At 43.9% G+C, this 12,305-nt stretch overlaps 1 protein-coding gene and 1 long non-coding RNA gene across 7 annotated transcripts in view; one reads left to right on the top strand and one right to left on the bottom strand.

The window, feature by feature from the left end:
- GRB10 (growth factor receptor bound protein 10) overlaps nt 1-12,305 on the top strand; it is a 150,588-nt gene that overhangs the window by 118,253 nt on the left and 20,030 nt on the right. For all 6 annotated transcript variants that reach the window (XM_040548522.1, XM_040548521.1, XM_040548517.1 and 3 more), the window contains 2 exons: nt 4,378-4,534; nt 10,344-10,459. In XM_040548522.1, coding sequence (XP_040404456.1) covers nt 4,378-4,534; nt 10,344-10,459 — 273 coding nt within the window. The remainder of the gene's footprint in view (nt 1-4,377; nt 4,535-10,343; nt 10,460-12,305) is intronic.
- Nucleotides 4,545-5,971, bottom strand: LOC121065591. The gene is made up of 3 exons (XR_005817168.1): nt 5,842-5,971; nt 5,200-5,394; nt 4,545-5,098 (listed from the first exon to the last, which is right to left on the bottom strand). It is a non-coding gene; the product is annotated as an uncharacterized LOC121065591 (long non-coding RNA).

Raw genomic sequence — 12,305 nt, 5'->3', positions numbered from 1 at the left:
AAAGCTGCCTCAGTGCTGCTGGGCAAGTAAGGGGGGACTGGGTGGTTCTCCAGGGTGCCGGTGGGGCTGACGGGGCTGTCTGCCTGTCAGGTGTGCACAGAGCATGCCTAGAGGCTTTTCTTTCCCACCTTCGGGAAGCAAGCCCTGACTTTTCTGTTACCTCTTCAGCTAGGCAAATAGCAGTTCAAGGGTAACGTGCATGCAGAGCTTGAGTCTTCAGCGGATTTGAGTTGGCTGAAAGCTTCCCGGTTTCTCCAGCGACTCTGACCCTACTGTTGTAAGCCCATGAGTTCAGAAAGCTTTCGGAAAAATGATCACATTGAAACGGGTTGCAGTGGACAGTGCAAGTGCAATCTAAGCGTACCTACCTGCCTGTTACATAGGTGCCTACTGGAACAAATCACACGTTCTGCCTGTACAAGGTACATGCGTTTCACTTCAGTTTTCTTTTTATTGACATCATTGATGGGATGTGTCTCGTGCCTGAACAAACAAGTGAAATCAGGGGATGAAAGTCAAAACCTGCCGGACTGATGTTCCGTTTGTACGGCTTTTGGTGTGACAGAAAACTGAAATGACTCTACAGTGTGTTTTAATGACTTCCTGTGATGTTTCCGATCTTTGGCTGTTAGAAAGCAAAACTTTTTAAGAAGTAGTGTACTGAAACCTTTTACGTATTAGTTTTCAACTGGACAGCCTTCTGGTAACTGGTGCTGTCTCCTTATACTCAGTTTGTAGTCATAGTCCAGGCCAGCAAAGGTTGGTTAGCACTGGCATAAATTACGCTGTGATCTATTTCAGATTGTAGAATGCAAATTTGGATCCGTTTGATGCCGAAGATTGTCAGCATAACTTCACTTCAAAGCCTGAGGGTTTTTTTATGATAATTGTATACAGTCATAAGTTTTCTTTTGCAGAAAAAGGAAAGAAAATGGTACAAATAGAAAAGTGGAGAAGCAGGAAGAGAGTAATGTGACTGCGACTCGACCGGGTTTATTTTTTTGTCCTCGTTCCTTATAATGTTTGCATTACTTGATGCACACAAAATACTTGGTACCGTGAGGTTGAGGAGCTGAGGCTATAAGATGAAATAACGATGAGGGTACTCGTGATACGCGACCCATTATATGAAACTAGCGAAGTGATGAATATTAATGTTCTTTTAAATTTTTAATTTTTAAGTCTTTGTCTTTTAAAAGAAAAAAAAAAGGAAAGAAAGAAAGCTGGGGGGAAGAATTCCTTGCAGAACAATGGTGCAGTCTGTTATCTGCTCCTCTGCACTGTAAAGCACTGAATGTTCAGCCAATATAGCGCTCTGGTTGGCTTAGCATTCTTAACCTTAATTTTGAATAGAAGGTGCCTTGTGCTGCTGACGTAATTGGGGCCTTTTGTAAATCACTGTTGCAGGCAGTCTGCTGTTGCATTTCACTGCATTTTTCTGAGCGATGCAGGGCAAAAGTGTCAAACTAACTTTCTGAACCCCCTCTTCAGGCTAAGTGTTTTCATTATTAGAGTATTTTATTCAGAATGAGTTCTGCTTCATTTTCCTTTGGAGATATCAAGCCCCAAATCAATTTTGCAAGTGAAACAATATTTCTGGTGGAAAAAGTTTGAATGGGGAGCCCGTCGCATCTTAAAGTGGCGGGTTCTTCCTTGGGAAAAAAAAGGAAAAAAATTATAGGGAGTGCAAGAGGGTTGGATTGGATTGTACCAGCTCACTCCAAGTCCCATCTGCGATACAGGAATCCTGTTGTCTGCCTCTTTTGTCGCTGAAACCATCAGAAAGTTTGGAGCTGGATCGTTTTCGTCGGGCCGGCTTCTGCATTGTGGTTACACGTCATGCTCCGCAGCGCTCTGCGGGGACATGAAATCCCCTCGCCTTTGGCATAAGCCTCTTACGGACCATTGCGGTCTTGCCTCCGCAGAGGCATGGGGTTTCATCTCACTTCTGTCTCTGTTGTCCTCTGTCGTAGGGTTCAGCTCAGGCCGTTACATCCGCTACTGATGTAGTCTTTTATATCCCTGATGTCAGCGGTGATACGTGGCCTTGTGCTGTCCTTGCTAGCAAACACAGCACTATTAATAGTCAGTGATGTTAACTTGCTCATTTCTGCACCCGGGCCACCCGCTCAACCCAGTGCTGGTCCCCTAGCTTTATAGGAGCCCTTAGAAAGCACTGCTGCCGGCTGGCTCGGGGACTGACTGTAGGGGTGCTCATGGCCCACCTCTGATGGTGACTGGGCTGTGGGAGTGTTGGGGCGCTGCCCGTGACGCCTGGCAGGTGGGCCGGAGGAGTGCAGTGCTATGGTAGGGTGGCACACAGCAGCAGCCCCAGGGCTGCCATGAGATGCTGTTGCACCTCCAGGCAGCCAGCATCGGCTCACACAAAGGGCCAGGAGGGATGGGGAGGGACGCTTTGCGACGAGGGAGCTTGGTGTAAGTGGGCAGCAAAGGCAGGTTTCTTCCACTGTCCATACTCCCCTAAGTCTTGCTGTTCCTGTTGGCCTGCCCTAACCGCTGCCTCGGTGCCAGCAGAGCAGCAGGTGAGGAGCAGCGGGCTCTGGCCAAGGCAGTGGTGCCCTGGGGTGGGCTAAGGCATGCTGAAGGGCAGCGGTGGCCCCGGGCAGCTCCAGGGTGCAGTAAGCCCACCCTGGGCACCTTGGCTCCCATACAGAAAGTGGAGTTGCGGGCATGGGGCGAGCTGAGAAGCCAGAAGCGCATTCCCGCCCTGCTGCCTGCCCGCTTGCCGCCTGCCCACCCCACTCCCTTCACCGGGGCACCCCGGGCCGGAGCTGGGGGCACAGCGAGCACCCAGTGTACCTGGGGGCGGCACAAAGCCGGGGGGCACCCCGGGGCTGAGCGGCACGCATACCTTCCCCGGGGCGACAGCAACCGGGGCTCCCCCTCCCTCCCTCCACCCCAAAAGAGCCCGGCTCATCCTGAACGGGTGCCTTCAGGCTGGGGGGCCCCAAGGCCTGGCTCACAGGGCCCGGGGCCCAGCGCCGTCCCGGGGAAGTGCGGGCGGGTGGCACCGGCCGCTGCCCGGGGGGGCGGCGGGGAGCGCGCGGGGTCCCCCCCTCCCTTTGAAGTTTTTGGGTTTTTCTCCGGCCAGCGGTCGGTCGTAAAAGCGGGTTTCCTTTGTAAGTTTGTGTGAGTGTGTTGTGGTGTTGTTGGGGGGGGCGGGAATAATTTGGAAGTCTGATAGTGTGTGGGAAATGATTACATCAGTCAGAGGGAGGGCCAGGATTGGTCTGCACAGTGTGGTTTGATTCACTACCGCAAAGATTGCGTGTAACCCTTTGAGTGGAGCTCCGGCGGAGTTGTCTCCCTCCCCAGAAACAGTCCCCGTGGCAGGAGCTACGTGACAGGTACAGCGCGGTGAGCCGCTGACACCGCAGCCACCCCGGGCGCGCAGCCGTAGTTCGCTGAGGGTTGGGAGAGGCAGAGAACAAACTCTCTTTCAAGAGGCAACCTCTATTTAAAATGCCATCTTGCTCTTCCGACTGCTGCCTTTTACGTGCTGTTGAGGTAAGATTTTCCATCTCGAATTACCCTGCAGGTTCTGGTTAAGATTTGTCTTCTCTGGCTAGGAGGCAGAGCGCTGGGGACGTGGAGTTAATCTACAGCGTGAACCTGCGCGTTCGCGGCGAGAAATAATTCTGCAGCAAGTGTATCTTGTGTGAGCAGAACAATGCAAAGAGGAGAGCATCCCTGTAATTCAGGAGGTGGGGAGAAGGTTCCTGACTTGTTCTTTCATCTCCGTTAATACTTGGGATGTGCAGGGCACGCATGGTTGGTTTCCAACTACTGTAAAGCCAGGATCAAAGGAGAAGTCGGGGAAAGGGAGAGAAATGCGTGGACGGTGCTGGCTAATTGGGCCGCGAGCGGGACTTCCCCGAGCGAAACAATCCAAAGTTAGCGGGGAACGAGAAGAGCCATTTTTAATCTGCGGGGTCTTGGCCTGTTACTCCGTAAATGTCCAAAGGCCTCCAGCTGGACTGCAAAGAAAACTGTGTGTGTTCGACTGCATTTAATTTCCTGTACCCACTGCTGCAGAAGTACTCTCCTGATACTGTTTCATGTTTGCTTACCTCGCACAGCTCGATAAAAAACCTGCTCCCTCACTTTTTTCCTGTGTCTGTGGTCATATTAACGCTGCTTCACCTTCGCGTAGCACAGGGAGGTGTTGGGGGGCGGGGGGAGCAGGAGGCCAGGGGCATCACTGCAAAGTGTTATAAAAGTCCGTCCTCCGTGTCCTGCGTCCGGGCTGCCGAGCTGCTCCAGCCCCTGACACGGCGAGGACGCGTTTCCGCGGTAGCTGGGCGGTTTACCTGTTTCCAGAGCTGTTGATCTGTAAGTGTACCCTTTATGTTGCAGGATGTAAAAGTCTTTAGTGAAGATGGAACAAGCAAAGTGGTCGAGATTCTAGCAGACATGACAGCCAGGGACCTCTGTCAGCTGCTCGTTTACAAAAGTCATTGTGTGGATGATAACAGCTGGACTCTAGTGGAGCATCACCCTCACCTAGGATTAGGTAGGGAACGGTCAAAGGGGTGGCATGGTTACCTGGGAACATGAAATATGTGTGATTCATGTGAATGTGCTTCCAGCTGGAATGTTTTCTTTCCACTGCTTTTATTTGTGAAATTAGCCGAAGTCACATACATGCTTTTTCTGTATTACAATTTGATGTGTTAAGCATTTAAGCCATTTTACACCCTTCTCTTGTTTCCCATCCTCTATTTTTATTTTTAAAAAAATATAAAAATTGTCTAATCTTCACGCTAGCGCTCTGTTGCTACCTTGCTGTGTCTGAAGCTATTGCAAATAAACAGCTTAGGCAAATTAAGCTTGATCCTTAGAGCACTGGTCCTGCGAAACAGCTCAGCTCATCACCAGCTGGGAGACCTGGGTGAACAGACTCAGCTCCGCATACCTCCAGTACCGCTTATGAAAGCTAGACATGCTGGGGGGGCGGGGAGCGGGGGGGGCGGCTAAACTTGACTTCAGGAAGGGAAAAATGGTGGCACCACCCGCCGCACACGGGCAATTCCTGGACCAGCGGTGGCATCTGCTCCCCAGGCAGCCGCTCCTCCACCTGATTGAAATTAAGGTGTCATGGTTACAGTTTCAAGAAGGCAGCAAGAGGAAGAACTGTGGGGAGTTAAATAACACCGCGAATTGGTTTAATTACAATACCTGAAAGAATCTTATGTTATTCAGTCTTGCTTTTCCTGTTATTTTGTGGCACTGATTAGTTGCAGGGCTCTGATGCGCAGCTTGCAACTGCATATTGCCTGAATCTGCTATCTATAATTCCATCTACAGTAGAATAACGCTTTTAAAAGTGTAGCATTTGGAGTATTAGTCGATACACTTGATGGTGAATTTTTTCTAGAAAATAGGGGGAAGGCAAATCATAAGCTGCAATCACCAGCACTGGAATTGTGAATGCTATTTGTAGCTAATAGAGGTTTTTATGTCTGAAAATGCAATTCGGAACCCTTACAAATAAAAAAAGGAAAGAATTTGCCAGAAATGTAATGCCCCACACTGATACTGTTAAACACAGATAAATTCACTGCTCTGAAGAACAGCACTCCAAAATAATAATAATAATAATAATTAAAAATCTTAGGATATTCTGATAACTTAGTGGCTGTAATTGGGTATCTCTCCTAATATATAAATCTATGAAAAATTTAACATGAAGCACTCATTTGTATATGTCTGTGATATACTCTCAGTTTTGAGGACATAGGACGAGGTGAAGAATTAAGGTATAAATTACAGAATCTTTATGCACTTCGCTTAATATGCCACATGCACGCTCGTACCAACCTTTAAAAACGTTGAGTTTTATCAATGCTCGTTAAACTACCAGGCTCCCTTTTTCTATATTCCCTTTCCCATCATTGCTGATTACCAAGGTATTGTGTAAACAGAAGCCTTCTCCTTTGTAACCAACATCCTTCTCCTGCCAGATTCATTCAATGATGCCACAATTCAGTGTTTGTGACATCACAATAGCTTCCATGGTGACTAATTGTGCTGTCAAACTCTGGTGTGTGACATCTCTGAATGAATCAGGCAGGAGGCTGATTAGGAAATCAAAAGCTTCTGTTTACACACAAATAACTTGGTAATTAACAATGATGGGAAAAGAGCAAGATACTTATCAGGCTGCATTTATATACATTAGAACCTGCCCATCTTGGAACTCTGGCTCACAGTGAAGCACAAAGCGGGGCCCAAGCTGTCCCGAGAAATACGGGGTGCAGATTATGACTGCAGCAGCCACCAAACTTTTTCCTCAGGGACCACTCCGGGACTGTCTTCTGTAGGCCATGCAGCTGGGCCACGTAAAAAAGTAATGCGTTGCTTGAGGGTGTAAAACAAAGAGTGCTAAAATGTTTCAGATACAGATTTCATATGTGCGGTATTTGGAAGATGTGGACAGAGAAGGGGATGAAAGAGTTCATATTGCGGAAGAAAATGACATCCAATTTCTTCTATTTGGGGACCAAAGTATTCAATGTGGCGTACACAATAAACTTCAAATACCAACTTCCATGCATCCACCCAGTTTTGGTTGCAGTTTGAATTTTCTGTTATATGGCTGCATACTTCTAGGTCCTCATTAGCTGAAGTGCTAAAGTCCCTGTGTATTTCAGGTACTGTCAGATCAAGGTAGTAACCTGTCTGCACTGGAGGTGAAGTTACCACTAGCTGTCTGATGTTCCATATTTTTCCCTCTAAAAATAAGATTGCTTATAGCACATCTGGTGTAGCAGAAGTAACATGCAATGACAAGTAGATATTTAGCAGTGTGGAAAGAAAAATGTTTTCAGAGCAGCGAGAATCCTGTGTTTCTAGAAGACATATTTCTTACCTGTGACATCCTTGCTGGAATAATGCTGTAGGTGGTAATCCTGAAGCCCACCGAAAAAAGCTAGTTCCTTTGTTAAGTTCACTATCATTTTTTTTTCCTGGCCTTTCCTAATAGTGCTTTCCAAAGAGCTCAGTTTGCAAAACCAGTTCATCTTTTTAATTCTGGGCAGATTGAGGACAAGAGTAAATCTTTGACACCAGCTGTGTAGTTATCACTATGGTGATCCTCTAGGTCCCAATTTTTAAGGAACTTTCATCTGACTGGTTTACTTTGCACGCGTAGTCGATTGTCTTCCAAACAACACGCGTGCTTGCAAATAACTTCAAACAGCCATTGGATCGCACAAATTATTTTTGTTCTCACTTGAGGCAGTGGTGTGGCAATTTACCACCAGACTCGCTTGGATTTCATGTGTAAATGATTCCTGCTGCGCTTTACCACTGGTATCTAAAATGCTTTGTGGTCAAGATCTAAGCAGTCTGCAAAACTTGATCACGCTGTTTGGTTTGTAGCTAGACATATACCTAACCTTCTTAAAACATGGTATTCTCCCTATGTGCTACTCCATTCTTACCCATTGTCAGTTTAGGATGGGGTTATAATACAGATATCTGTATTGGACATTAACAGAAATAATAGTAATGAAGACAGACTGTCATGATAGTATGCATCTGGACATTGAAAGAATCCCTACCTACAAATCTCATTTTTCCAGCTCCAGAATTGACTGTACATCTTACTTAATATACTTGAAGCAGGAAAGAACGGTAGTAGGGATCTGAAATGTATGTAGGGTTAGAAGAAAGAATCATTGCACAGTTTCATACATCGATTTCCTTGTTTACATGTGTATTGAATTTGATTTGCCTTAATCTGAACAAATTAAAAGTGTAACAGTTAGACATAGTGCTTGCTAAAATAGATAACAGGGCGGACTAGTTCACACTTTGGTCCACCTGTCGTTTGTGTGATTCTCGAATTGGAAATTTTGGGACATGCTATAAGTTGTTCGATATGGAATCCATCTCATTTTCCCATCTTGTATCAGTTCCACAGTTTTGTGTAAGTCTAGATAGTAGTACAGGGCAGTTTTGGGGGAAAAAAGAAGTCTGTTCTGGTCCTCTGTAGCAAGCATGTAGGAGAGACTGAGTTGAGTGCATCCGATAAACGGAAAAGGAGATATTTCTGGTCACTTTAGCTGCAGTGACTCTTGAAGACAGACAGACTCATTGGACTTAATAGACTGACATCTGCGCTGCTGGTTTTGTAGCAGAAAGCTCAAAGCAAGGCTAAAGTTGAGCTGCTGGCATGTCAAGTGGCATTTCATTCCACTTGCAGTAACCAAGTACAAGTTACCAAGGTCTTCCCAACTGTGCAACTTCTATGAAATAGTAGCAAACTGACCAGAACTAGCTTCTTTTTTACATGCACTTGCTATAAAAAGTTGCACCTTTTCTTCAAGTTGGCTTTCACCATCAAAATGAAAATGTAAGCATTAAATCAGCAGGAGCATCACCACAGGATCTCAAAATGATCTTGATCTGGTGAAGAAATACCTCTAGGTCGGTTACATGAAGCATCTAATAAACAGTCACTGGGTGTATTTACCCAAACTAACAATCAAAATGCAAAACAAATGGTTGTCTATACTGCAGTTCCTCAAGACAGAATGAACAAGACATGGTTTGTCCCTGCCTTTAGGCGAGTCATCTTTGGTGTGTTAGGAAAGCAAAAATCTCAGCTGTGTGAGATAACAGCAGCAGCTAGCAGCAGAATGTGGTTTTCCTGGGTTTATACTGTGATGAAGATTCCTATCAATAGAATTAAATGTTTCTTGGGGCAAGGGTAATTTAAAAAAGAGGAGGGCCCTCCACCCTCAAAATCACCCATCTTCCTCAGAGTGTGGAGAGAGGAGATTTGACTTAAGCAGTTGTCTGAAACCATGACAATAGCAATAGATCAGCTGATGATACCTGAAACTTACCTGTGAAGCCTCTAGATAATGTAGAGGTTTAGGCGATGGAGGCTCAGGTGGTGCAAAATGTCCTTAATTAACTGGTATCACCAATAATATTCCAGCGTACATTAGTCAAAGAACTAACCCTTAAAGTAGAGTTGCAGCTAGTGCATTAAGAAGCAGCTCTTTATGGAAGAGCCACCAAATACAGAATATCTTCAGTGTTAACCCCTCGAAACACAATCTGTAGCAAGGCTGGACATTGCAAAAACATGGTAAATTCTGAAGCAATCAGTGAGCTTGTGATGACTGACAGTCTAAATGCAGACTTAAAAGAAATAGGATCGTTCAGAGAGAGGTTAAATTTTCAGTCAAAGAACTTATGTTAATATGCCTGGTTGAAGAATTTGAGTGACATTCCAGAACTTGCTACTTTGGGAGATACCAATTACCAGTTGCTCTGTATCCAGAAAATACCCCAAGATAACCTGGATGGCAGCCTGGCATTTCACATCATGAGAATGCAAGGATGCAGGAATGGGAAGTGGGGCAGGGACTATCCCAACTTCTTTGGCCAGCAGGTCACATGGGGTTTGGATAGAGCTTTGTGAACGTTATTTTTTGTTTGACCTCATTTTTAATTCCCTGTTATAAATGAGATGAAAGTTCTGAGTATTAGACTTCTGAAAAATACCTACATATTTTCTTAGAAACTTTTGAAGATTTGCCAAGATAATGATTTCATTAAGCAGTGTACATTTAGGCTAGTTGCCTTCTTTTGAGTTACTGCCTTCAGTGAATTGGATTTGTTAAGCTATCTGTTCATGCTTTGATGTGTCATTCTTTTGACCAAAGAAGTAGTGGTTATGGGGAGTTACCTTGTAACCAAATCTAGAGCAGAAAATTGCCCTGTCATGTGTACAAAACATTTGTCTCTGTCAGTATTCCTGTAAAGTAGATCCTGTGACCTCTTTCATAATAAACCCCATTGTCTAGCATCTACAATAAAGGCCTGAAGTTCACCTTGAAATGAACTATTTTTATAGAGTGTGGTCAAATAGGACACTGTATTTCCATGCTAGCTTGAAACCTAACAGTGGCCTTTCCACAACTTCTTGTCCCCTAAAATCTTTCCAGTTCCACAAGATACAGCAAACACCGAGGAAGAGATTAGTGCATATTATTTAAGCTACTGCCTAGCAGTGAGGCGTGCAAAAAATCTTGTTCTTCCCTTTCTCAGAAGTCCGTACTTACGTAGCCCTGATGCAGGAGAACATTAATGAACACTGTCATGTAACATTAAACTTTGTAATGCTTAAGCTCTAGTTCTTTTAAACACCTTATGACAGTATGTTTTGAAAGCTATAAAATGTTTTGTTAACTTCATAAAAGGTAGTGGAATTGCACTGAGTTGTTTTACTCATACTCTTTGGAAGTTGGTCTTGCTTCTTCTGCTGGTTGATCATGTGTTAACATTATGTTCTTTCTCCACAGAGAGGTGCTTGGAAGATCATGAGCTCATAGTTCAAGTCGAGTCCACAATGGGAAGTGAAAGTAAATTTTTGTTCAGGAAGAATTACGCAAAATACGAATTTTTCAAAAATCCCATGGTGAGTCTTATTACTTAGCTGTTTACACCACAGAGAGGGATGGATTGCAATAACAGTGCTGGGCACTGTTAGGTCTTAAAAGATCTATAAAGAAAAACAAAAACAAACAGAATTCTTTCCAAAGAATTTTTAACCAATGTTTAAATTCTTTGGACTCTGTTCCCAGCCTAAAAACCTCAAGTGTTTTCGAGTTACCAAATATAGTTGTTTCAAAATGGCCATTGCTGTGTTGGAGAGTGACCAATACAGAAAAATCTTTATTGCTTCAAGAAACCAAGCAGAAGCGCAATTTTCTCATTATCTTCAAAGTTACTTGATTTGATGCAAATTGATCAAATAGTATACAGTATCCAAACCTTTTAATTTCTTGGGGTAGTACTAAAAAAAACACCTCTGTGTAACCCCTGAAGCACTTGTTACATACAAGGAATTTCCAGTTTATCATGATGTATGTTGAACATTGTCTTCCATATGGCTATGCTTTACTAGTGTGCTCTGTCTTCTTTACTGATCATAGTAACTCACCCTCTCTGTGTTCTCATATCTATCCATGTTTGAAAAATAAGTGGTACTATATATCATAACTGTACTTCACACTGGTTTTGTAGTATCCTTGGAATGTTCTAGTGGTTCTAGTGTAGTTGCTTATTTGGGGATTATTTTTCAGATTTCTTCCAAACAATTAAGTGGGAACAGGCTACTGATGTGAACCTGTGTCAGTTGGTGCAACCCATCGAGACAGTTGAAGGAACAACAATCCAAAGAATTAGGTTAGAACAGATTTTGGGTCACTCTGGCATTTCTGATGCCAGAAGGAAAAGGATACCTGAGGTTACATGAAAACTCGTTGCTGACGGTGCAGATGAGAAATTAATTCCTTTCCTCATGGACACTAAGACACAGAGGCTGCATCCTCGCATGTGCTCTTCCACGTACGTTTGTCATCTGCTAGTGCTTGTTTCAGAACCTATGCCTCGCCTTACACGGAGTGTTTGTAATTGTGCACTTCTCTTGAACTTCCCATATGATAACCTATGAACATCTGACAGCTTTACAGAATTTTTGGTATCGTAACAGCTAGCACATCAGTTTAATGTGGTATACTTTAATTAATAACTGAGTATGGGAGTAAAACCCAGAATGCTTAGCATTCAGTCCCAGGCTCTTGCAATCAGGGAATAACTCATTCTTTGGGTTTAACAATGCAAATGCTTCCTATCTTTTGCAGTAGTTATTGCCATATGGCACTGTTTCTACTCAAAGAAGCTTGTAAATGTTAGCTTTCATAATTCATTGTGCAACCTACCTGGCAGAAGGGTGATTTCTCTTCAGCCCTTCTCTTTATGCCTTAAAGACTGAAATGTATATTGCCTGAAGAGTGGTGAGTGTTCTAAGCTATAATACTTTTTGTTGTGATTCATCTTGTTACAGTCAGTCATTATTTTATGGCAGGCATTTCTGCATGTCTTTATGCTTGAGATAATGTTTAAATGCCTCAGGAATGATTTAATGTAATTGTTGTGTATAGTAAATTCAGTATATTGAATTACATAGGCGTTTTTAAACATGGTAAATGAAAAGGAGAACTGGAGGAAAAAAATCTGAAGTCAAGTCATCTGTTTAGCAGACAGCTGTCTGACCTTCGCGATGTAAAGATTCAGCATGAATGAGATACTGTATAGAGCGCCTGAAATATAAAAGCTCTTCAGAAGCACCTTGTTTGTGTGTTAAGCAGTATTTTCTTCTGTGATGCCAGGATAGGAGAGAAGGAGGTAGATGTCTGCTTTGAGATTATTCAAATATAGCATCTGAAGCATGGAATGCAACACAGAGTGTTCAGGCTTAA

The sequence above is a fragment of the Cygnus olor genome, chromosome 2 (genome assembly GCF_009769625.2).
Source record: "Cygnus olor isolate bCygOlo1 chromosome 2, bCygOlo1.pri.v2, whole genome shotgun sequence".
In the NCBI taxonomy this organism is placed as follows: domain Eukaryota; kingdom Metazoa; phylum Chordata; class Aves; order Anseriformes; family Anatidae; genus Cygnus; species Cygnus olor.
The sequence above is the reverse complement of the archived record's forward strand: the minus strand, read 5'-3'. Positions and strand labels throughout refer to the sequence as shown.